Source organism: Hippoglossus hippoglossus, chromosome 23 (genome assembly GCF_009819705.1).
Source record: "Hippoglossus hippoglossus isolate fHipHip1 chromosome 23, fHipHip1.pri, whole genome shotgun sequence".
NCBI classification, from domain to species: Eukaryota; Metazoa; Chordata; class Actinopteri; order Pleuronectiformes; family Pleuronectidae; genus Hippoglossus; species Hippoglossus hippoglossus.
In genome coordinates, this window is record NC_047173.1 from 13,724,731 (window position 1) to 13,749,578 (window position 24,848).

Sequence of the window (24,848 nt, forward strand, 5' to 3'; positions counted from 1 at the left end):
AACGTGAAAAAACTATCATGCTGGAGTATGTGCTCGTGTGGAGTCATCCAAGTGTCTGTAAGCCCTGACATTCAAATTCAACTCAAAACAGCGTCATTTACACTGTGTTTTAAGCCTTAAACTCCTCTGATATCCTCCTCCTACTGCTGCAGTTCTCTGAAGAATTGGTCCCCATTTACTTTAATGTGTTTTGGGGACTCAAACACTTCACCCACACCTCCTAGTGGTGAGTAGAAAATGAGTGAATTCAGAATATATCTTTTTTTAATACTTTTTATATTTTTTATTTATACTTTCACACACACACCACAGAAAATTCCTTGTATGTGTAAACCTACTTGGCAATAAACCCTGATTCTGATATCTGAGAGTATTTTTTGCAGTAATAGCCATTTATTTTATTTAACTTTACATGACTGAGCTATAATTTAATATAACTTATCTAAATATAACATCAGCTAAAACCAAACAACATAAAATCCTGTTTGGTAATTTGAATAATTCTGTTTAAAAACAATAACTGGCATGATTGTTCTCCAATGTCAAGGAAGTATCAAAACTTTTACTTTGATAAACAGACTTCCTGATCTTTCAGTCTATTGCAGACTATTTGCAAACTATGAAGAGGCCCGCCTGTCTGACGTCACACCCCTTGGGCAATTTCATCCAGAGGACCCTGAGTGGTTCCCAACAGGGGGTCTGAGGACCTGAAGGGGCCCTGGAGAATCTTTTCTGGCTGTAAAATGAGTAAATGAGGAGTCAAATGAGGGTCAGGTAGATTTCTCTTATAAAGTCATCAGAGAAAGATTTGGGAGGATTTATTGCTTTTCAGCTCATTTCACTTCACGTAAGGCAAATCTATGAAACCCCCTCAGGTCTTGATGATGATGTTTGTCACATCATTAATTTACCAAATGTATTGTTTTTGATTTCTTCTTGTGATTATTTGTTAATAAAAGTCAAAACCAGATTAATTAACCTTCAAATACTCATTATATGCACACAGCAGAACATTGGTATAGTTCAATAAGAAACCCATAACTAATTGCTAATTAAATGTAAATAAGTAAGGATGTGTCAGGTTAATATTACTTGAATAAAACCGGTTTAAAACTATATTTTGGTTTGAAAATGTAATGTCACGATGAAGGACCTGCTAAGGAAGTTATTAAGTTAAAATTTTAATAATAATAGTTACCTATGGCAGCCAAGTTCACAATTTATATCATAGCTCTATATAAAATATAGTAAACCTGGCACATGTTTAGGTGCAAACTAAACTAATTATCTGAAAGTGAGTCTCCTAAAACAAATTGAAAGTCACAGAGATTGATAAAGAAAAAAGACACAAATGCCTTTTTAGAAATAAGTTTAAACCGTCTCTTGCACATATATATATATATAGAGAGACACTTTTACTCAAGCAGAAGCCATTAACTTTTTAAACATGACCAGATATTTATAGACACTGTTATATCTACAGCTGTATATTTGAATTTCTATTTTATCTTCATCAGTTGCAGTCTAACAGGATGTAAGAACTGCCCCCAACTTAAAAAAGATTCTTGCTAATCAATGAGGTTTAAATGCATCAAAACGTTCTTAAAGGGCCACTACACCCATATATCCCCACATACCCCTGATTTAAATGTAAAAACGTGTGTAGGCAGCACCAATATGGATATTTTATTGAAAGCAAGACAAAAAATGAAAATGAATTGAAATGATAAATGTGTCATACAGAGGAATGTCATTATGCTTTTATCTCACTGTCCAGCAATGACTGACACAGATCAGATGGCTACAGGGGAATTTAGTAGGAAATAATAGATCAACACACATGTGACTTACTGTATTTGCCTTGTTCTTGCAGGAACAAGGAGAAAACCACTTTCAAGGTACTACTAATACAAAAGCAAACATCAGAATAGATTTCAATCATAGACTGTAAATAAAGATGTACGACATGACAGCTCCACGAAAGTGAAGCCAAAATGTCTCGATCGCCACCTGGTGGCTGGCTGCAGTGTAGGTCATAAACCCCGCCTCCTCCATGTTAGCAGACAGGACATGGACACCGGAAGTACACTTCTCTAAGATGGTTTCAGTGATTTTAAATAGTTCTTATCACACTGATTTTTGTTAAAGTGTTCATTTGTCCGGAACTCCAAATGGCTCCAAATGACGTCATAGGCACAAGATGGCAGTGATCATATCCGGGATATTTTGTCTTCATTTCTGGAGAGTGGGAGGAAGTGGAAACGCGTCGTCCATCTTTATATACAGTCTATGGTTTGATTGGTACTGTTCCAGCATTAACATTAGACTGTTGCATTGTAATACTGAAATAAGATGACATATCTTGCAGTTATTTCTCAATACTGTTAAGCCCAACATTAGTAAAAAAAATAAATATGGACGTTTATTAATCATCACTGATTCAATATTTCAGCCTCTGCAGGAAAAATGCAGATTTATATTTAACATAAATGTGAAAATATGCAGCAGTCCAACTCAAAATGCATAATGGGATATCTTTAAATAAAGTGATAAAGTGCAACAAGGTTCAGCACTGAATACAATCTATCTTAAAGCGCCCCCTACCCCGCGCGAAAAGATAATGAACAAATAAAAAATTATTAAATTCATCTATTTAAGGGTCATTATACATTTTCTTTCTGTAAATTCTATCTATCTAAGTATCATCTGCCTATCAATAAATCATATCTAAAACATCTGTATTTCCATTCACCTTATCTCACAGAGCTCCTTCATTTTAGCATCTGTTTGGTGAGTCGAGTTAAGATGTCAGTGCTCAGTAATCATGCATAGCTCACGTTGTTAATTCTTCTTGCTCACGCTGGATTTTCGTACTTTGTTTTCCAACTGGCAAAACTTTTTTTTTACTTTGTGTAACTGCCACTTTTCTATTTGTGGCAGGTACCTGAAATCTCCAGCTGTCGGAGCCGTCTCATGAGGTTTCATTCAATATTTTCTTATATCAAAGCATTTTTTGGGTCATTTTTCCTTCTCTTTGTAAAGAGCTTGGTCTGGGTCGAGACCTGTTGCTGTTTCAAGAGACCAAAACTTGTTCTGACCTCACTGAAACCACATACCATTATTTTTTTTACATTTCTGGTTACACATTGATAAGAACAGCCTCCAACCTTTAAACTCCAAATACAACATGACCTCATTGTTGATTTTCTCCCCTCCAGCAGTAGGGTTATTGCCCCCTGTGCCTCAGTCAGTCAGATGTGGAGAGAGAGAGAGAGAGAGAGAGAACAGTCCTCTATTGGATAGTTGGAGTAAAAAAAGTCTGGGTGGTCCTTTTTTGTATCCCCCATGCTGGACCCTGTAATATTGTACAGGAAGCCATTAAGAGTCAACAATATCACCTCATTTCCAGGTGGCGGCGGCGGGGCGAATGCCTGCACTCCCCTTGGATCCCTTTGACCCCAGCGACTGACCAGAGCGGCTCCGCAGGTCGCGCTCAGCATTCTCGCTCTGTGCCTGCTCCTCGTCGTACCTGGTAACACCGAGAAGGAGTTCGTCAGTGGAGTGATGCAGTACAGAAACACATGTGAGCGAGTTCCTGTTGCCACCTTTGTTTGCCTTTACATGGGGAACAAGAGGCTTAACGCTAACAATACCCCCCCCGGTAAGCACTAAGCAAACATTATCCTCTCAACCATTCAGAGTGGGCTATAGCCAAATGACCTCTGCCTAGATTTTGGAACAAGTCACATATGGCCTACCCCAGCCCTTCGATAGCTCAGTTGGTAGAGCGGAGGACTGTAGGTTGTAATACAAGGTATCCTTAGGTCGCTGGTTCAAATCCGGCTCGAAGGAGTGGCATTTTAACTATGCTAGCCACTCAACAGAGGATAATGTCAGTCAATCAACCACTGCAATATCTGAACGGATGTTTAAAGGCCCCAGATGACACATCTTGCTGATATTGGTGATGTGGCTACGCTTTGTATTCGCATTAAAGAATGACCATGTTAATTGATCCACTAATGCAACACGTCAACAGACGTTGATGGTCCCAAGAGGATCAATCCGACTATCGTTTTATCAATGGGTGTAAGTGTAACCTAAAATCCTCCACTATAACAGCTGTGCTCAACTCGAACAATACCCCCCCCCCGTTGAGCTAAGTACACATTATCTCCAAACAATTGAAAATGGGCCCTGGTAGTCAAAAGACCACTGCATGTATCTGAATGACATGTCCCTGAGTGGTGTATCCAACCCTTCGATAGCTCAGTTGGTAGAGCGGAGGACTGTAGTGGAGAAGAGAGGTATCCTTAGGTCGCTGGTTCAAATCCGGCTCGAAGGAATGGCATTTTAGCTGTGCCAGCCTGTCATGGACCCCAGTAGGCTACTAATATGCACTTTACTGTGTTTATGTGGGCGGGTATACACCAGCCTAATTTGGTGTGGTTGTATCGAACCCTGGAGCTTACCTTTTGTCCAGATATTCATAGTTCCCAGAGGATCAATCTTACAGTTACTTTTCCTATGAGGGTCAGGGTCAAGTCATCATTAATGCTCTAGCAGGCCTTCGATAGCTCAGCTGGAAGAGTGGAGGATTGTAGGGAATATACCAGGCATCCTTAGGTTGCAGCTTTAACTCCGGCCTGAAGGACTAATATTTAACCACATTACACAACAGTATCATTAAAAGCTGTGTGGCTTTAGTCATGGCAACGACAACTGATCCCCCACTTAAGTGCATACTGAAATATCTCATCAGCAATTAGAAGCCTGGCTATGCACCATTTCTACCTTCACCTCTATGAATCTGACTTTCCCTCGGGTACCACAAGGGCACTTGGAAAAGAGCACAGGCAGAAGGGTCGATGCCCTTGTGCTGAGCAGATGTTGAGCAGCTTGTTTTGACAGATGCTGCTTTTTCAAACTGGATGTACCCACTGAGTCATGGATCTCTGCCGCTGCCACAACAAAACTCTTCTGCTTCAACAGTGTGCCAAACATGACAAACATGTTTCCATTCCATTCATTAGCTGCTATCATTCTTGTAGCTTTGGAGGTCTGTCATAGTTACTACAACGCTCCACTCTACTGTGCTTAACTCCAACAACAGCCCCCTGGTGAGCACTAAGCACATATAAACCTCCCAACAATTGAGAATGGACCCTCCATTGACGAGCATGCATTGTGCAAAGTGTTCTCTCAATTTGTCGCCTGTAGAAAATTATCTTTGTCCCTTCGATAGCTCAGTTGGTAGAGCGGAGGACTGTAGTGAGAATAAAAGGTATCCTTAGGTCGCTGGTTCAAATCCGGCTCGAAGGAGTGACATTTTAACCAACACGATGTCAAATCAGCATTAAAAATACCACAAAAGACATTCCTTGTCCCCTGATGATTTCTCCTGCAAAGTCCCCAAATTTGTCCTCCAACAACACCATGACATTAACTTATAAGAACCCTATTCAAGTATCACAACATTCTTTGTCCCCGGAGGATGAATCGCAATACAATTGTTCTCCTGTCTATTCATATAACAATATCGCATTCAGGAGACATACTGGCCCCACAGTGCTTCATCCTGGTAGTCCTCAACTTTTGCTCTAGCTTTGATGTACAGAGTAGGACTGGTCTTATTTCAGATCCTGTATGCTGAACCATATGCAATGGGGTGCACAGTACAAAGTGTCCCAACAATTTGTCGTCTGTAAACTATCATATCCGTCCCTTCGATAGCTCAGTTGGTAGAGCGGAGGACTGTAGTGAGAATAAAAGGCATCCTTAGGTCGCTGGTTCAAATCCGGCTCGAAGGAGTGACATTTTAACCAGCACAATGTCAATTTAGCACTCAAAATACCACAAAAGACAATCCTGGTCCCCTGAGGATTTCTCCTGCAAAGTCCCTAATTTGTCCTCCAACAACACCATGACATTAACCTATAAGGCCCCTATTGAAATATCACAACATTCTTTGTCCCCAGAGGATGAATCGCAATACAATTGTTCTCCTGTTTATTCATATAACAATATCGCATTCAGGAGACATACTGGCCCCACAGTGCTTCATCCTGGTAGTCCTCAACTTTTGCTCTAGCTTTGATGTACAGAGTAGGACTGGTCTTATTTCAGATCCTGTATGCTGAACCATATGCAATGGAGTGCACAGTACAAAGTGTCCCAACAATTTTTGGTCTGTAAAATATCATATTTGTCCCTTCGATAGCTCAGTTGGTAGAGCGGAGGACTGTAGTGAGATTAAAAAGTATCCTTAGGTCGCTGGTTCAAATCCGGCTCGAAGGAGTGACATTTTAACCAGCACAATGTCAAATCAATGTCAAAATACCACAAAAGACATTCCTGGTCACCTGATGATTTCTCCTACAAAGTCCCCAATTTGTCCTCCAACAATACCATAACATTAACTGATAAGGCCGCTATTGAAATATCAAAACTTTATTCTTAGTCCCTGGAGGATGAATCGCAATACATTTGGTCCCCCATCTATTTATATACCCTTTATCTGGTCAAATGTTATTTTGACTACTGTTTAGTCCGCTATTCTTAAAATATAAGTCAGTCAATTCACCACTGGCATATCGCAATGGACATTCCTGGTCCCCAGATGATTTAACCCACTGACTTATCCTCCATAGAACCATAATGAGATTGCGTCTTTAGTTCCTTCTTGAAATATTGCAAAACTACTTGATGTATTGCTGTGATTTTAGGATTATTAGAATGAATTACAATGCATTTGATCTTCTGTCTTTCATCTGGTCAAAATGCAATTTTTTGACCTAAAGGGATAATTCGCCCAGAAATTGAAATTCACTCATTATCTACTAACCACTATGCCGATGGAGGGGTGGGTAAAGTGTCTCAGTCCACAAAACACTAGGAGTCTCAGGGGTACACAGCGTTGCAGCAGAATCCAATACAATTGAAGTAACTAGTGACGTAATAAAACAACACAAAAAATATAACATCTTCATACTGCTCGTGTGGTGTCATCCAAGTGTCCACAAGCCCAGACATTTAAATTCGATTGGAAATGGCATCATTTACACTGTGTTTTTAGCCGAAATGTCTTCAACGTCCGCTAGCTTAGCCACTTCTGGTGGTATATCAATATATCAGATACTGTATGTTGAACCATATGCAATGACAGTATGAGTACCCTCATAGCCTAACAAATTAGACCAAGATGTAGTTTTCTGAGAGCAGCAGAGAACTCAGTGATTCAGGTCAGCGTAAACTTGTTGAAAGAGATTGTGTTGCAATGTTGGACAATATGTTCCACTATGGACATAAATGTCACTCCTTCAAGCCGGAATTGAACCAGCGACCTAAGGATGCCTGGTAATTTCAACTACAGTCCTCCGCTCTACCAACTGAGCTATCGAAGGGTGCATAAATGCAAAAAACTGTATTTAAAAAAAAATGTTATTACACCGTAATAGATTTAATTTTACAGTGTAATAGAGAAAATATCTGTCTGACAAAAATATGAAGTAAAGGTTCAAGGTACTGGAAGAGAAAAAAAACTAATTATTGTTCTGCAGTAAAATCAGTCTGAACATTAATGTATTGGAATTAAAGAAGATCTGTAGCGATACATCTGGTGAATCAGTACAAAGACCAAGTCTTTTGTCTTCTGTGAATGAAACAAACACAAACATATATATTGCTGCTACTTGTCAACTACTCTTGAACTACATGGGTCAACAGGTGGTTAATTATTTACAGTTCAGCATAAACTTGTTGAGTCAGATTGTGTCCTTGTTTCAGGTGGTGGTGGACAACACTGTTAGAGTAAAAGATTCCTTCGAGCCGGATTTGAACCAGCGACCTAAGGATACCTGGTAATTCCACTACAGTCCTCCGCTCTACCAACTGAGCTATCGAAGGTTGGGAAACAGAGGAATGCACCCCCACTCAAAACAGCGAGCGTTCACTTTTGAGTGCTATATTTAGCTGCTGTGTTACCCTCTAGCTACGTTCAGTGTGTCTGAACGTAGCTGATGGATTTCGGTGTCACTCACAGGACTTGGTAGTTGCCCAGGGCCTCCCAGGGTGGGCTGCGGTTCCAGCGGCAGTCTGGGATTTCCCCGTTGGGCGTGACGATGTTGAGGGTGTCGTTGATGAGGTTGTACTTCAAGATGCGGTCATTGGCTGTGCTGGAGGTGAGCGAGGGAGACGCATTGACCTGAGGAGTACAGAGAAACAGAAAAATACATTTTATGTTAGAAGAGAAGGGGTTTTGCTTCTAAACACATGGACCTCCAGTTGAGAATTACTGCCCTGTCGTTGCTTGCCTCCGCCAACCAGTGCAGGCAGCATACTTTTTTTTAGCCCGACTCCCAAGAGGTCACTGTGACCTTTGTGAAGAAATTCTCTGAAGGCAGACTTGAAATATCATATTCAAGAGTTCTTATCAGGCAGGAAATGTAGCTGCAACTGTGCTACAACAGTTGGAACCAGTAAACTTATATGGGTGCTCAAAGAGAGATTAAGCAATTACTCTGAATTACTCTCAAAACATACACACACTTACTTCCTTGAGTACAAACACAAAGACTTCTTTACTCTATTGATACACCTTTTTAATGAGAGTTGACTACGAACACACATACCTTCACAACTATTGTAAGGTCAACCAGAAACAGAGCAAGTAGCAAGTAGCAGGACTAATGAATGACAGGGAGTGCTCCTGACAAGGTTTGTGGCACATGTTTGATCCGTCTGTCGCTGTGGAGCGTCCATGCCCTACAACCAACTGGGTGTCGACTAAAATAGATCAGATCGGTGTCTGTGAACAGGAATAGTTGAGACCTAGCCTGGAAACCCAGCAACTTCATTGTGCAGCTGTCAGGAGCGAGTGCAGTAAAAAGATGACAGCTTCTCAACAAGCAATATATTCAGTTAAAGAAACCAGAGAAAACAATGACAAAGGCCTCATATTTTTAGGAAAACACCAGCCAGCGATTAGCCTGTACCAGCCTGTATCACTTGGTTCACACACTGCGTTGGTTGCAATGTTTTACAACGGGTATAACCAGACTAGAATGGGTTAAAGAAACGCCCTCAGCACACAATTAAAGACACAGAGGCACACATCCAAACAGACACACACAAAGATCAACCTTAAGGCCATTTAAAATTGCTCAACCCAAAGTGGAGTCACTGTGCAAGCATGTTAAGTATTGGGCTTGGTGAAAATATGTAACTGTTGCCTTCAGGAACTGAGCAAAAACATGTTTTTATGGAGCAGAGCTTAATATTTACTCAAGTAAACCCTTTTTTATTTGAGTTTGTAGGTGTGTATATTTGCATAATAAACTCCTGTTAAATGACTCACCTCAATAAGCCACGGCTTCAGCTTGTCATCGATAATGATGTCATAGCCGTAACATTCAAAACAGTGCTTGTCATTGTTCATCACGGGCTGAGAGAAATAAGAGAGGGAGAACAAATTAGAGCAAGAAATTAAACAATTAGCGATTGTGATATACACACAGCAGCATGGGTATAGAGGCCTGAGAGGGGAAGTGGATTAGATCACTTAGAAGGAGAGTGTGTAGAAGTGTGTATTGCTATGACGTCAACCAGTGTGTGAGATAAACTGTCACATGAGTAAAAAGGGAACTTCTACATCACGTCTACTCACAGCCACAGCTTTCAGCGACTGCACCACAATCCAGTGGATCTGGTCAAAGAGTCTGCTTGTCACCTCCTTTCCTCTGGTGCTCTCCAGGTACAGACGTAGGTTGCTGACCGTCCACTTGCCTCCATGAACGTGGTTGTAGTCGTCCTGCATCAGAGACACACAGTGTAAATATGTGTTGGAATATCTTTTTTTTTTAATGGATGTCTGGTGTAAAAAAGATGCACAGATCAACTCTCAGAGGAAATCTTGTCACCTGGAATTCATTGGTGTCTTTGGATCTTTTAAGCAAAAGCTACATCATACTCTTTTTAGCTTAAAGGAGCAATCCAGTAATTTTACACATCAAAACAGTTGAATATATCTTCATTAGCTCTGAGGTGAGGTCTCCCGAAGGATGTTACGGCATCTGCTGCATGTTGAGACCCCTTTAAAATCCAATATAACCTTTTACTGGTCCCTGACAGTGATTAAAACAGGACCAGACACGTTACAGACTTACCCCGTGTTTCTGGATGGCCACGTTAGTGAGGTGGACAAACATGTTGTCCAGTTCACTCGTACTGGGCGTGTACTTCACTGTGCAGAACCGACAGAAGCCCAGCTTGTACCTGAAAGAGTGAAATCAAAAACTTCAATGTTATTTTAAGACAAAACGAGGAAAAACCTAGTGAGAAAACGTGTCATGTTTCAACTACAGCTGAATAGAAAACAGTCTGAAACATGCCATAGACATAATGTTAGATTAGTGAATGATGCTAGTAGCCAGGTCTTACATGTAGCATTTCAGAGGTCGATAGGTCGTCACCAAGACGTAGAGACGCAGGTCAAACTTTTTCCCTCCTATCAGCAGAGGATTATCAATGTACAGGGAGATCACATACGCTTCCTTACCACTAGAAGCTGCTACAAACCTGCGGCAAACAGCAAGACACCCAGCGTCAGCAAAAACCACAACCTCTGACCAAGCTGATGTTTTACAGGAATGATCATGAGCAGTTTCTGAAGTTTACCTGGAAATCCAATGCTCAAACAGTAGATTATACAGGTGTTAATGAGCATTTCATTTAAAAAGTGGAAATTTGATTTAAAACACGATGATTTGTGATAGTTCTGCCATTAAATAGAAAGAAAAAAAATGAGAAAATACAAAACAAAATGCATGTAGTGGCTGCAGCCTCGCATGTTAGTATGATGTCTTTGTTAACTCACGTGGAGGTGCGGCTGTCTCTGGACCACTTCTTTATCTGGGACAGTTTGTTAATGAGGAAGATGCCTTTGCCCTGGGCCTTCCCACAGGGCTTCATGATCCAGGTGCTGGACGGATTCTTTCGATACTCCTCCACAAACAAATTGTAATCGGCCGGGAGCATGAACGTCACGGGCACGAAATCTGCCCATAACATGGAGGAAAAAGGTGAATATAATCAGCTTCGTCACATATCAAAGATGTGTGTGTCTGTGAGGAAAAAGAGAAGAGAGGCGGATAAATATGCATTTTTTAGATACCGAGATAAATGTATTTTCCATTCTCGTCCTTCTCCGCCAGCGGGCTGCTTTCTTTCTCCAGGTCCTTCCGGTAGCGTTTGATGTTCTTGATCATCAGGTCCTTCCTGGTCAGCTCATAGTGGTTGGGGAAGTGGTTAACCATCTGTTCATCTGACAGGCGGTAGCCGGTGTCCACACTGAACACATTCCTGATGGTCTGGATGCTCATCCTGCACATGGGCACAAATACATCTGCAGTATATGGTACTGAAATCTGGAACAGTACAATAGTTCTGTGCAAATGTTTGGACTCTTCTCTGGTTAGAGCCTCTTATAAGACCCTTAGGAAGTGGTTTGAATCCTAGGTTAGGAACCACGGTGCAAAAATATACTATATAAAGTGGTTACAACTGGTTCCTCCTCACTCTGCATCAATGTAAACAAAATTATTAAAGTTTATAATAACATACTGGTCACTGGGTACATGTGGCTGATTTGTGAGACGTATTTTAAAGGTCCAGTGTGTAAGATTTAGGTGAAAGGGATCTATTGGCAGAAATTGAATATAAATAATCCTAGTCATGTTTTCACTGGTGTGTTTCATCTAAATTGTACAAATTGTTCTTTTCTTTACCCTAGAACTGGCCTTTTATTTTGAAATACTTTATATTTACATTCGAAGTGGGTCCTCTCTACGGAGGCCGCCATGTTTTTTACAGTAGCCCAGACTCGACAACTGAAGGCTGCCACAGGTTCTCTGTCATGTTTGGAAGGGGAGGTTGATGGGAGGGGCATTCAGCTGCAACATGCAACCTCACCAGTAGATGTCACTATATTCTACACACTGAACCTTTAACTGTATGATACTGGTACTTCTACAGAAGCAAATAACCTCAGTGCTTCCTCCACAGTTGCTTTAACGCATTGTGTCTGATGCCTGCTGAAGATCCATGTGCAGTGTGGATGTGAAACCTACCAGTAGAAATTCCAGTCCTCGTTTTCTGTGACTGGGATCCATTCCCTCTTCTCAAAGTTGTTGATGAGCACTGATTTCTCTATGTCCGTCACCCACTTCACCTTACCGGCCATGGTGCCTCCCTCTGGGGTGGGGCAGGTAAAACACACACACCAGGGGGTGAACAAGGCTGGACAGGGAGAACGATGCAGGGTAAAAGGGAGGAGACGCATGTGCTGCCTACCTGAAAATCAATGTCAGTAAAACAGCCAGTCATGAACATCGGCTAGCCGGGCTGGCTCTGCGGTTAGCGGGCTGCTGCTGCTGGATCCTCCCCGGGCTGCTGCTGCTGCTGCTGCTGCGGAGGCTGGGCGGACATCACCCGGTCACTCACCCACACCGGAGCCGAGGTTAGCAGGACTCACAGCCGAGCACAGCGGCACAGTGTCGGTCAAACATCACCGCAGGACAGACGTCCCTCCCATGGTAGCTTTTTATTGATGCTAGCGAAGAGGCAGGCGACGCGAAGCCGGACAGACAACAAACTCCTCTTCACAATAAAAGTCTCCGGTGTTAATCACGTCATGCGACCACCTCAGCGACTCATTTCTAAACTGTACTATATTTTAATAATTTGTCAAAGACACCAACCAGCCCCGCTGTGGGCTCGGCCTTCCCCGGGAAGAATAACCTAGCAACGGAGGACGCAGTTGTGTCACTGCAGGGTGTCGTTACCGCAGAGCACCAGCAGGGGGCGGTGTCTTCATCTTCAATCAACCTTTATTTGTATAGAAACTTTAACTCACAAACAACGTGACACAACAATAAAAAACAACAAACACACGAACTGGGCAACACAATGTCATCAGAATACATCACAAACCATTTAACACCATGGATCTATCATGAGACTATGTATTATTCTGTATTATAATGTATTATAAGATTTAACTCTATATGTATTAGGATGTATTGTAATGTATAAAAAGATTGAACTATATTTGTGTTGCAATGTATTATAATGTATTATAAGTTTTAACTCAACTTGTTTTGTGATGTTTAATACGTTTTAACTCTATACGTATGATAACGATAACGATTGTATTATAATGTATTATGGGATTCAACTATATATGTTTTGTTATGTTTTTCACTGTTCAAAGATTTACCTCATATGTATTAGGATGTATTATAATCTATTATAAGATTAAACTCTAGATGTATTCTAGTGTATTATAGGATTTAACTATATATGTGTTGTAATGCATTATAATGTATTATAAGATTTAACTCATATGTATTACTATGTATTATAAGATTTAACTATAATTTACTTTACCACTGTTGAAATAAGTATATTCTGAAAGTTAAAATTAATTTAATAAAGGTGAAACTCAGCTGCATGTTGTTTTGGCAGAGTGCTCACGTCATGTCACCTCTCTGCTGCTCTCTGTATCAACAGGTAAAGGCGTGTCCAGTCTCATTCGTGGCAGTTACCCGAGAGCAACGAGATTAAAGGACGCTGCTGTAAGTTCCAGAAAACAACAAACGAATATTTATTTAATATATTATCTCTTATACATTTTAACTACAATGTGTTAATATCTATTACAGGGCGGCGTCAACTTTAATCTACTCAGAAGGTTGGTTTTACTTTCTTTCTTATTGTGTGTGCACACGTTTATGGTGACAGGGGATACTAATACTCGATTAGTATCTATTGCAATATGATTCCATATACTTATTACATGGAAATGTTGTTTGTGTTTGATTTTTCACCGTCTGTGGATTTAATGTGTCATTTAATATTTAATATGTGATCTTGAAAACGACCTTTGTTTGCTTTTGAGGGATGAGATCACCTCTTTGTTGTGGCAATATTGAAAAAACACTTCAGGCTATTACATAATTTATACTCGAAATCCTTTGTTTATTATTTTGTGTATGATTGTGTGATTAATTTCCCCACATTCATGGTTTTAATTTGATGATTTTATTAATTAAAATCAGATTTAGCACATGGGATTTCCTCAGGATATTTGAGGTTTTGTAAAAATACAGATTTAATGTCTATATGAGCAGATTCTTTGGAGGCAGTGATGTTTTATTTCTTCTCCGTGAAAGCAAACAGAGGCAGTTTGGTTGATTTGAGTTATGGAAATGGTGCATTTGCATTCAGGGGCAGGACTGAATGTACAACAGGAACTGGTGTCAGGGCAGGTGTGTGGAGGAGGATCCCAACCCAAGTCATATATAGGAGTGTAGTGATGAAGGTAGATTCATGTCCACCCCAGAGCTGAAACTCCCTCAGTATCTATCCAGACGTACAACAACCGTTGGACTTAATCCAACACATGATGTCACCTCTTCAAACCTGGGAGAGCCTGTTTTTATCAACCTGGATTTTCTCCCTGGTAACACAGCCGCCACCTATCCTGGTAACATGAGCCACTATTTACACAGACTGTTTGTGAACGTTGGAAGTCAAGCCAGGCTGAAGCACAAACACCAGTGTCAAACCACGGAGCCATTATGTGTCCTGCATGAAGTTCCAGGCACGTGTATTAATAATGAGCAATTTGCATAATACCGGTTCTCTCTCTCTCTCGCCTCTCTCAGAAAACAAATATGGTGAAACAAAGCAGACAGCCCAGTCCCTTCGTCCCGCTCCAGGCTGGACCTGGTGATGTGGACACTGGCGGCCTGTTGGACGTTAACCTCAGGTACAGCACAAGGCCCCTCCTCACACTAGTGTGTTTGGTAATAACAACAGCAACACACAGCTCAGACAGGCTGAGTTTCGGGCAACGGACCATGTGGGATCAGTTGTGCCAAAAACAAACGCTTTCAAATCACCTGGAGGATGATGAGGGATTGTTTTTGTGTTGTACTTTGACAAAATATGCTTTTCTCAATTATTCATTTGTCTAATTGATCAAAATCTCTTCTTGTTACTGTTTCAGAATCAGTGACGGAACATCTCGTGCCGTCGCCCGCCAACTGGCTGCCATCGGAGACCAGCTGGACCGGGAGTGGACCAGCAGGCGGCAAAACCGGCTCCCGACTCCTCTACGCATGCTGAGACCTGCTCAGGTGTTGACCAGGACCATGTATCGGTAAAAAAAATTTAAAAATCACATTTTGTGTTTTACTCATCAGATTTTCATACGATTGACGGTGTAACCTGGTGTTTATGTGTTCCAGGGATTTCCACAACCAGTTATGGGGCTTCCAGAGCCTCTCTGCTGCAGTGAAGGCCTGGATACTGAGCACTGCGCCTGGGCAGGGTCTCTTCAGAGCTGAGGCCTGGACAGCCTGGGTAATATTCCATAGCATTATACATGTCTCAGTATACCAAGGTCAAAGGTCAAGGTCATGTCACTGTAAAACATGTTCAAATATTATTCCACATGTTTTGACCTTTGGCAAACTTGTATTCTAAGGTACCCAAGTCTACATAGTTTTCATGTTGGACTCATTATTCCTTTATTTTGCAGGTTTCCAGTTTTAAACCAATAACCAGCACTGATTGGACCAGAGGAGCCCTGGTGACTGTGGCACTGGTGGCTGCAGTGACCCTCCTCGGTGCCTTATGGATGGAATGGAAAGATTAAAGAGCCATTATAATAATAATAATAATGACTTTTCAACCATTATTATATTTGATAAGAAAAAATTGTTTGCAGGCGAGTGATAATTATTGCTAACTGATGTGTTTCTGGTGTTTACTCTGAGTTCTCTTTTTATACTATTTCGACGAGCGGTATTGGAGTTGACTTAGACGACTGTGGGCAGCTTCCTGGGAAATGTACCAGTGGAAAAAAATATCCCAACGCATGTGATTTCAATCAGTTTTATAGCATTAGCCAAGGAGTTGGCCAGTTTCATGTAGCACTGAAATGTTGTTTTTAAGGTCACACACACACGTTTCCATGACTGGACTGTTGCTGGCCTGCAGTCTTTTGTATCCAGATTAGTTTCTTACTGGTTTAAGAGGCCCAGAAAATTTGTGATATGATATGAACCCTGGCTTAATATAAAATGACGGGAGCTGGACTTTCTGTGGCAGATTTTGAAACTGCTTTTCTTATAATGCTAATAAAAATCATAAAGACAAAATGTTGCAGTCTCTTGAATAAAAAAAACAAACTGATTTAATTCAGACTAACACACAAACAAAGACCTTGAGAAGCAACCACAGGAGCTTGCACGTTTAGTTGGTCTTGCTAAGGTCCATTTTTTCCTCCTCTTGCTTAATTCCAAATCCACGTCTCTGCGTTATCAGTCTTCATACGTGGTGACTTGCACATTCGTGTACGTTTTGAACGCCTTCATGTTGCATTTCTGAAGCGTGGCGCCCAGCTGCTTTCCGGGGCCGACCTCGTAGGTTTGAGGGAACCGCTCCCCCTGCGTCCTCTCGTAGATCTCGTGCAGAGTTTGCTCCCACTTCACGGGCGACACCAGCTGCTTCACCAGCTGCCGCCGCACGTGGCTCTCGTTCATGTAGCGCTTGCCGTCGACGTTGGAGTACACGCTGATCTCGGGACGCCGCACCTGAGGAGGAGAGATATCCAGGAGTCAGACGATAAAACTATATAAACTGAGCTGTGAAGCTGTGAGCTATAAATGTATAGAAAGACCATGATGGGCGGATGTGACTGAGCAGCAGTCAGACTGACCTCCACCTGTCTAAGAACCTCTCGGAGGGATTCAGCAGCCGAGGCCATCAGCTCTGTGTGAAACGCTCCGCTGACCGGGAGAGGCGTGGTCCTCATGAAGTCGAGACGTCTCGAGTTCTGCTGCAGGAAATCCAGAGCCTAGAATGACAAGAGTGCTCGGATTAAAAGACATGTCACAGGAGACGCTCTGACAACTGAGACCTTCTTCATCACACTTTTACACAGATATATGTCACCACTTAGATATAAAGCCCTGTCTCACCTATAACAGGTAGAAATGGCTGTATCACCTCATATGGTGTGGTTGTATTTTGGATTTTGCTTTTATGCTCCGTACCTGTTGATGTCCCGCGATGACTCTGCCGTCAGGGAACAGGTAGTTGGCCACAGAGCACACCGGCTCCTCCACCCCCAGACTCTTGCAGTGCTCTTTGGCTTGCAGACAAGCGTATTTATACTGAGCCTGACGTCGTCCGATGACTGACAGCATCCCACTGGGAGTCAGCTCTGAGGCCTTCTGCATGGCCTCGGCACGCACCTTCACCGCATACAGAGCTACGGGACACAGCAGGGGGTAAGCATGGTACACTCACTGTCCTGCACACGACAGGATATCATGTCATATTTACCCTCTGTGAAGTTTATGGCACCGGAAAAAACCAGAGCAGCAAATTCTCCAACGCTGAAACCTGCAGCGGCAACGCACGTCTCAACAGCCTGCGGACACACGTGTGAAGAAAAATAAAATAAGTGCGTCGTAATTTGCAGCCTTATGAAATCAACATATAACGATATAAACCTTTAAAATGTGAATCTTTGAATGAATACTTAAAAGTTTTGATACTGACATGTTGCTGGAAATACCAGTTTCACCTCAATTAGATTATCTGTATGCTTCTTTCACATTATTAAGGTACAATATTCATATATCATATGAATCACTGCATTGGGTTAAGACTAAATAATCAGTTATTTTCATAGTAATCCTATGTAATGCTAATTTGTATTAGACTTGTGATTAAAATGTTCAGTTAACCGATTTTGCAGTTTGATCCGATTAATCGAGTGATCAGCACCATTGGGTTTTCCCGGTTGAGTCTCTCCACAGCAGCCAGCGAGGTGACGAACACTGCGGGCTGACAGTGCACCGTCTTCATCAGCTCCTCCTCGGGCCCCTGCAGGCACAGAGACAGCAGGTCGTACCCGAGGATCTTCTGCGCGGCGTCGAACATCTCTTTGACGTTGGGGTACTTCAGGAGACCCCGAGCCATGCCCACGAACTGGCTGCCCTGCCCGGGGAAGAGGAACACGGAGCGGCTGCTGGGGTCCTTGCGGCGCTTCCAGCTCCGCTCCGGCTCTCTGTCCGGGAGAGGAGTGGAGGTTTCGGGCGGGGGATCCGGGGATCCGCGCTGGTTGTGGGCCAGACTCCTGCTGAGAGACAGCAGAGAGCCGAGCCTCTTGCCTCTGGAGGCGGCCGACATGTTGCCGAGCACCGGTGTCAACATGGTGAACTGCTCAGCTGATGACGTCCTCACAGGTCACAGCCACCCCATCATTCACCTGTGGATTGAACCAGTGGACTGACCGAGATTAAATCAACAATTACACCCGACACAGAGGCTCCAGCTGCCGGCATGACCCAGTGCAGGGCGCCGCCATCTTGTCTGAACCAGGGAGGGTTCGACTATTTTCTTTCCGGGTCATTGTCAGACTCATATGAACTCTAGCGCCCCCCTCAGGTCAGATCCTGCCATGATTTTATTGATAAAGTTGTTTGTATACAAATACACAATAATATAAAACATAGCAGTTTATATATATATATACTATCACTTTAGAACTCAATTAAAAAAGAATTAAGAATTTAACTAAAAGGATATTTAATATACATAACTAAATATTATATATATAATGATGTATACAATATACATTATTATATAAATCCTTATGTGATTATATATAGATATGATAACTTATACATCAACTAATTATTATATATTATGTATATATAATTCATACATTATAAATTACTACATGGATTACATGATATATATTGATTCTATAAGGTAAAAGAACAATAGGCAAAGAATGAAAGCTAATCAGATAATCAAAAAAAGGGTAAATACATCAATGGTGTTTTAAACTTTACTTCCACAACTTCCTGTGGTTTCCAGTTGTCGTCAGATCACAGCAGAGAACTTTCAAGAGCAGAATAGTAAAAAAAAAGACAAATATCAGAAAATCATCGAGTTTTATTGTTCAGCAATAAACTTTATTGTACAAAACTGTACATCTCTGTTGATCTCAGTCAAATGGGTCTTTATTGAATCCAGCATCACATTGAGCTCGTCATCATTGTCCTCCATCATCTCAGGGTAAACCTCTGAATATAAATATATTACCATGCTTTCTGCAGATTCTCTACATATTACTGTAAATGACGAGTCCCCCTCTACTCACAGTCCTACACATCTTTTTAGTTTTTAACATTTTTGAATTGTTCATTTGAAAACAGTCAGCATGGTTATCACATTTGTCCGTTGGGTTTTCCCTGTGATTCGTCCGATCCGTCCGACAGGTGGGCGGCCTCCATGTAATCATCCAGCGTCCGGTCGTCCTCTGTCATGTGATCGATCTGATCCATCTGATCTGATCGTTTCTTGAGTTTAGTGATGAACTCGTTACTCGCCAGCGCTCCTTCCTTTTTGGGACACACTGGTTTGGATGACAGGCGTTGCCCCAAACACTCTACAAAAACAAAATGGATGAGGTATAATTTATTGTTGTTATCTTCATGTATACCACATTTCTATCCTGGCCTATTTTTTTGTGTTGAAAAATTGTGATACCAAACTCATTCTTTGGATGATTAAATGTAATCTATTATATCCCCTGGAGCAGAGTAGAGATTCTTGCTCCTTGATATCTCACTAGGTTGCATATAGTTTTTAATATCACATTGTTGTGTGACCTGAACACAACAGACAAAGAGAATACTGCACCTCCAGGAGCGATGGGCGTCATCAGGCGGTTCAGCTGGACGTTCCAGTGCCGCACATGTTGAGTGGCGTTCCTCAGCTTCTCCTGAACCTCCTGGAGTGAGAGGATGAGTAGAAACTGGTAGTTAGGGTTGGTGTTGTATTGAAAATGAGGCTCACCGAGCTGATCCAAACACATTTCGCACCTCGAGGCGCTGGTGGCTCCTCTGGCGAGACGCCTGCAGATCCTGGAGCTCCTGCGAGGCTGAGTAAAGGGCCGAGGGGGTCTCCTCCTCCGTCCTAACGTCGGAGGCCTCCTCTATGGGGCTGACGCCCTGCTGCGCCCTCTGCTGCTCCTGCAGGAGCTGGCACTGCCGCTTCTTTTCCTCCTCAGCCTCCAGCAACCTACAGAAAAGAGGAAGGTTGCTGAAAACACCAAAAAACATCTTGGTTCAGAGCAGAAGTTTAGAGACATGAGGCCAAGAGCCTACGAGAGGTGACTGAGACATATGCATGGAAAGGTAGTGATTGTGATCTTTGTTCTCTGAAATGTTTTTGTGTGTGTTTCTCACCTCTCCAGCTCCTGTCGGACCCTCTCCTCCTCCAGCCGAGCCTGGATCTCCACGTTGAGCGCTGCCTCCAATTTCTCCTGCGTCAACTCCAGCTCCTGAATTCTTTTCTTCTGCTGCTCAGCCTCCTTTTCCTTCTCCTGCATCTCCGCCTGCATGCTGTCTCTCAACTGGACCCACACACACACACACACACACACACACACACACACACACACACACACACACACACACACACACACACACACACACACACACACATACGCAACAACAGCTGAGTGGAAAGAACTGTCCTATTCCTGATTCACCTCTTCCAGGAATCCTGTAACCTTTTCTAAAAGCACTAAAAATCACTGAGGGTTGAATCTGAATTTTATAATGCCAGAGTCTTAATGCTGTTTTCAGAGAACTGAGAGATTGGGACGGATGCTAAATCCCATTTCAGAAAAATTGCAAATACATGTTGTCATCTTTCTAACTTTTGTTTTTTTACCATCTCAGCCTCTTTCAGTTGCCTCTCCAGCTCCATCTGCACCTCCCTCTGTCTCCTCCTTTCTTTCTCCTCCGCCTCCCTTCGCTTGCTCTCCAGTTCCCGTGCATGCTGCGAACACAGATGGTATAATGCCATAATTATAATTATGGCATTATTGACCCTGTGATTCCATTATCGACCCCGTTCCCCTCTCACCTGGATGATGCTTTCAATCTCCAGATCCTGTTTGTCTTTCTCTTTCTCCATTCTCTCCATCTCCTGGATGTTGGAGTCGTCCGATTGGCTGCTGCAGCTGCTGCGGGCGCTCCGGCTGCGCTCCCGCTGGCTGTGGTCTCGCTGGACCCGTCGCTTCAGCTTGAGCTCGTGGTGAAGGGAGGACTTGCCCTCGCCCTGGAGACGGAGGGCTGTCTGAATGGCTGGAGAGGTCACACACACACACACATGGCCTTTAATATTGTATAATGCACAAAAATGTAATTATCCAACATAACTTAAACTGATCTAAGAGACCACTCCAAGGACGCCCAAATAACTCAACCTCCCCTGCATGTCTCCTCTGCTCTCTCTCCCCCTTTCACACTTAATGTCGGAAAAAATATATACACATAATATATACACATTCCTTGTCAGCCTGGTTCCACAACTCGTTTTATAAGGGTTTTCTGAATCCTCAATGGGGGGAAATTAATGGGAAAAACAACAAGCAAAACCCAGCAGCGGCCACACACATAATAATCAGAGTGGTTAAAAGGTGACCTTGTCCTTGTGTTTCTACTCAGACGCAACAACTCACCCTGAGTCCACTCCACTTTCTTCCTCTGGTCGGACGCACTCATCTCAAAAGTTTTATTGTGGGTTTTCACACAGAACAGACAGCGTTTCCCCTCCCTGTCTGCAAGAGTCTGGAACAGAGAGGAGACACAGGAGAAAACATCTTGAGCTGCTTTCAGACATTCACCGAAGTCCGGATTATTCTTGAAATATTCCGGAGGGGCTGTACGTGAGAAAGCAAAGACCTTCGTTGAACACGTCCACAATGCACCTCCTCACCAACCTCTATGATACAGCTTTTATCCAGCTGGATTTCTCCTCTCTTGTCTTTCAGGTCCTCGCTGACGTAGTACGCCATGGAGAACGGCTTCAGCACAAACCAACGCTCCGTCCAGTTCCGACGCTTGTGCCCCTTTTTCCACATATAACCCTGAAAACAACATTGGTCAGGATGAAAAAGACAAAGAGAACTTATAGTAAAAAAAACACGATCATAAATACCCACCCTCTTCAGGACGTTGTGATACATCTCCAGAAAGACCTCGTGCAGAGCCAGACTGAAGGCCTCTGCACTGGTGACCCTCAGCAGCTGGCCCGCAATCATGCGCTCCAGGAACATCCACACAGACATGCCCTCCTCCAGCAGCGTGGCGTCCTGGGATATCAAGTCCTCCATGAGCTTCCCGTCCCACTCCTCGCTCATCGCCGTGGAGATTTTCTTGAGGAGATACTCCACCTAAAAGCCATTGAAACCCCCCAAAAAACAATGTGTGGTTGCAGAAAATCAGTACGCCGCAGTATTGTCACTGATATCGGCCGATCCAGATAGTACGCTGCCATGCTGCATCAGTATATTTCTGTTCTATACTCTTACAGAACGGTGCTTCTGTGTCGAGGGTTCAAACTCAGTTTATTTTGGTCTCTGTCGACAGGAAACAAAGAGCAGAATGGAGGAAACGCAGGAAGGAAGAGCCTCATTAACTCACTTACTTGCACTGCTGTGAAAAAACTGAGCAATTTGGTTCGGACACACGTTAAGTTTATGTGTAACCTGATATTTATTTCACGCAATTAGCTGATCACAACAAAGTTTTGAATTTGTTCCATGTTTCATATCGGCTTGTGATCTTCTCTCTCGATGTCAATTTTTTACTTTATTGCTTGTAAAATATACGATCTCCGTTATTGAGTGCCACCAATAATCCCAGTCTGACATCATGGTTTACCTCCTCTGGTATCATCATCAGCGGGTAGCGGTCCTCGGACAAGAGGTTGAACAGACAGAAGAGCTTGAAACAGTCTCTCTCCGATAGCAGCGCCCCCTGTGGTATCCCCCTGAAGTTCTTCTTCATGGTCATCATCCAGCACAGGTCGTCAAACTTCTCCTTGTCGAACATCCCCTCTTTGACCTGAGCAACATGGGCCGTAATGAAGGAAACATTCAGGAAACAGGGTTTGAACATCAGTTGTTATGTATGAAATAAAACAGTTATTGGTGGAAAGGTGCTTAAACTTGAACTATTACGATTATTTCTGCTTCTGAGTAACGTTCGAAATGTCGATATGTTGTCATGTAAAGCACTGATATGTTGGAAGAGGAATATAAATATTCTATAGCTTGGTTATAATTACAAACCTCCACAAAAAGACAAAACCAAAGATGTCTGGTCAGCTGATTTTATCATTTATCTGTTTATGGGCCATTTCACAAGATTTCCTGTCCATAATTTACAGCATGTGCAGAAATAAAGTGCATCACAATAACTGGAAGTGAAACAAACATGTGTTCAGTGGTGTTTTTAACCTTGTCCAGTATATATTTGTTGAGGTAGGGCATGTAGCCATGATTGGACACTGGCCCATCATCATCATCCTGGAAGTGCTCCTCCAGAGCCACGGGGTCGTGTGGGATGTTCAGCACAGTGTACAGGTTGTGTGAAAGCACCTAGACACACACACACACACACACACACACACACACACACACACACACACACACACAGGGCATGTATAAGATATAGAATCACGCTTTCAGGATGATTCTTCTGTGCACACTATATCTCTCCATATATCCACACACACACAAGTAGAGACAGCTGGTTTCTAGTGAGTGAGCATGTCAGGGCAGCTTTCGGCTGTTTCCCTGGATTCTTCCCTGCAGTGGGGGCTCACACAGACATGTAGGAACTGGACAGAAAGCCACAGGACAGACTGAATAACACTCACATGGGAAGTTCTTTAAAAGAAACCCTGACACAGCTGGTGTTGTTATGTCTCTGGTAATAAAGTAGGAAAAGCCACAAAGGGGAAAAGTTGGACTTTGAACTCGAAGCTGGTTTTCCTCTAATCTGAGTAGGTTACGTGTCTGTTGGTGGGACATATTTGGGATTGTGTGTGAGCCTGAAGGGCGTTTGTGTGTTCACCAGTGCACAGATTACAACATAGATTCACATGATTTGTTTACCACGTATAAAGGCAGCTAAAGAAACCAAAGAGTTCTGGTTTGTTTCAACAGAGGAAAAAGTGGCACAAAAACGCAGTTAAAGTCCGTCTGTCTCAGTTTCCTGATCTAAAAGATCTCCACTCACTTACCTTCAGCTGTGACTTGGACACTTTGCCACACTTCTCCACGTCCAGCGACGTGAACGCGTACCAGATGGACTTGAGGAGCTCGGATTTTAGGTCCATCTTTTTTTGGAGACGTCGCCGTGCGTAAAAACAGCTACATTTCCATGCGCAGCGCGGCGGATGGCTTTTACGCAGCGACGGACTGGAGAGAGAGAGAGAGAGGGAGAGAGCTGCTGCTGCTGTGGTGGTGGTGGGGGAGAGAATTGCCAAATAAAATATAGGGCAGAGCTCAGGCTGCTGTGCAAACTGCAAGGCACTAAAAAGAGTCAGATGAAGGGCAGAGCGACAGAGGAGGAGAGAAGAGATAAAGTCCCCTGTTCTTCTGTTCTTTAAACGACATCGGAATAAAAAGAACTTGGGCCCACAAGCCAAATCCAGACCTACATCCAAGCTACATATCCTGGGTGTGAGACTTCTGTCCAGCCTGCACAGACATGGATGTGTGAAACTGCCAAGTCCAAATGCAAATAAACGGGATCAGAGCTGTTTTCAGATTCCGGAGGTTTGCAGATGATTTCAGGACACACCCATGTGTGTGTGGAGGCCCCGAGGCCAGTTTTATTTTAGTGGCTCCAAGTGCAGGGACATGATCATAATGGCTGATGTGATTGTGATGTGAAATATAA

General features: G+C 42.8%; 4 protein-coding genes and 7 non-coding genes across 15 annotated transcripts; 6 read left to right on the forward strand and 5 right to left on the reverse strand.

Moving 5' to 3' along the window:
- Positions 1 to 1,663: 1,663 nt before the first annotated feature.
- Positions 1,664 to 13,129, reverse strand: ttll1 (tubulin tyrosine ligase-like family, member 1). The gene is made up of 10 exons (XM_034578791.1): positions 12,349 to 13,129; positions 12,126 to 12,249; positions 11,171 to 11,379; positions 10,874 to 11,054; positions 10,438 to 10,575; positions 10,164 to 10,272; positions 9,665 to 9,808; positions 9,356 to 9,442; positions 8,040 to 8,203; positions 1,664 to 3,529 (listed from the first exon to the last, which is right to left on the reverse strand). The coding sequence occupies exons 2-10, from the start codon at positions 12,236 to 12,238 to the stop codon at positions 3,400 to 3,402; spliced, it is 1,275 nt and encodes a 424-aa protein (XP_034434682.1). The 5' UTR covers positions 12,239 to 12,249; positions 12,349 to 13,129; the 3' UTR covers positions 1,664 to 3,399.
- Positions 3,765 to 3,852, forward strand: trnay-gua. Its single transcript is given in 2 exon segments — positions 3,765 to 3,801; positions 3,817 to 3,852. It is a non-coding gene; the product is annotated as a tRNA-Tyr (tRNA).
- Positions 4,259 to 4,345, forward strand: trnay-gua. The gene is given in 2 exon segments: positions 4,259 to 4,295; positions 4,310 to 4,345. It is a non-coding gene; the product is annotated as a tRNA-Tyr (tRNA).
- Positions 5,236 to 5,322, forward strand: trnay-gua. Its single transcript is given in 2 exon segments — positions 5,236 to 5,272; positions 5,287 to 5,322. It is a non-coding gene; the product is annotated as a tRNA-Tyr (tRNA).
- On the forward strand, positions 5,724 to 5,810 carry trnay-gua. Its single transcript is given in 2 exon segments — positions 5,724 to 5,760; positions 5,775 to 5,810. It is a non-coding gene; the product is annotated as a tRNA-Tyr (tRNA).
- On the forward strand, positions 6,211 to 6,297 carry trnay-gua. Its single transcript is given in 2 exon segments — positions 6,211 to 6,247; positions 6,262 to 6,297. It is a non-coding gene; the product is annotated as a tRNA-Tyr (tRNA).
- trnay-gua lies at positions 7,316 to 7,403 on the reverse strand. Its single transcript is given in 2 exon segments — positions 7,316 to 7,351; positions 7,367 to 7,403. It is a non-coding gene; the product is annotated as a tRNA-Tyr (tRNA).
- On the reverse strand, positions 7,819 to 7,905 carry trnay-gua. Its single transcript is given in 2 exon segments — positions 7,819 to 7,854; positions 7,869 to 7,905. It is a non-coding gene; the product is annotated as a tRNA-Tyr (tRNA).
- Positions 13,130 to 13,485: 356 nt separating the features above from the next.
- bik (BCL2 interacting killer) lies at positions 13,486 to 16,242 on the forward strand. The gene is made up of 6 exons (XM_034578097.1): positions 13,486 to 13,631; positions 13,719 to 13,747; positions 14,724 to 14,827; positions 15,068 to 15,220; positions 15,309 to 15,423; positions 15,602 to 16,242. Exons 3-6 carry the CDS (start codon positions 14,733 to 14,735, stop codon positions 15,716 to 15,718), a joined length of 480 nt encoding a protein of 159 aa, XP_034433988.1. The 5' UTR covers positions 13,486 to 13,631; positions 13,719 to 13,747; positions 14,724 to 14,732; the 3' UTR covers positions 15,719 to 16,242.
- mcat (malonyl CoA:ACP acyltransferase (mitochondrial)) lies at positions 15,945 to 18,468 on the reverse strand. Its single transcript, XM_034578072.1, has 5 exons — positions 17,860 to 18,468; positions 17,413 to 17,500; positions 17,121 to 17,338; positions 16,784 to 16,921; positions 15,945 to 16,658 (listed from the first exon to the last, which is right to left on the reverse strand). Exons 1-5 carry the CDS (start codon positions 18,286 to 18,288, stop codon positions 16,386 to 16,388), a joined length of 1,146 nt encoding a protein of 381 aa, XP_034433963.1. The 5' UTR covers positions 18,289 to 18,468; the 3' UTR covers positions 15,945 to 16,385.
- A 549-nt stretch (positions 18,469 to 19,017) lies between these two features.
- def6c (DEF6 guanine nucleotide exchange factor c) lies at positions 19,018 to 24,570 on the reverse strand. 5 transcript variants are annotated; one of them, XM_034578062.1, is made up of 12 exons: positions 24,187 to 24,561; positions 23,399 to 23,539; positions 22,821 to 23,003; positions 22,100 to 22,330; positions 21,878 to 22,024; positions 21,617 to 21,725; positions 21,019 to 21,239; positions 20,824 to 20,931; positions 20,334 to 20,500; positions 19,968 to 20,187; positions 19,786 to 19,876; positions 19,018 to 19,531 (listed from the first exon to the last, which is right to left on the reverse strand). In XM_034578062.1, the coding sequence occupies exons 1-12, from the start codon at positions 24,280 to 24,282 to the stop codon at positions 19,311 to 19,313; spliced, it is 1,935 nt and encodes a 644-aa protein (XP_034433953.1). In that variant the 5' UTR covers positions 24,283 to 24,561; the 3' UTR covers positions 19,018 to 19,310. The 5 variants fall into 5 exon arrangements, with proteins under 5 accessions (XP_034433953.1, XP_034433954.1, XP_034433950.1 ...); XM_034578063.1 differs by having other exon boundaries at positions 19,968 to 20,166; positions 24,187 to 24,559; XM_034578059.1 differs by having other exon boundaries at positions 21,878 to 22,330; positions 24,187 to 24,565.
- Positions 24,571 to 24,848: the final 278 nt, after the last annotated feature.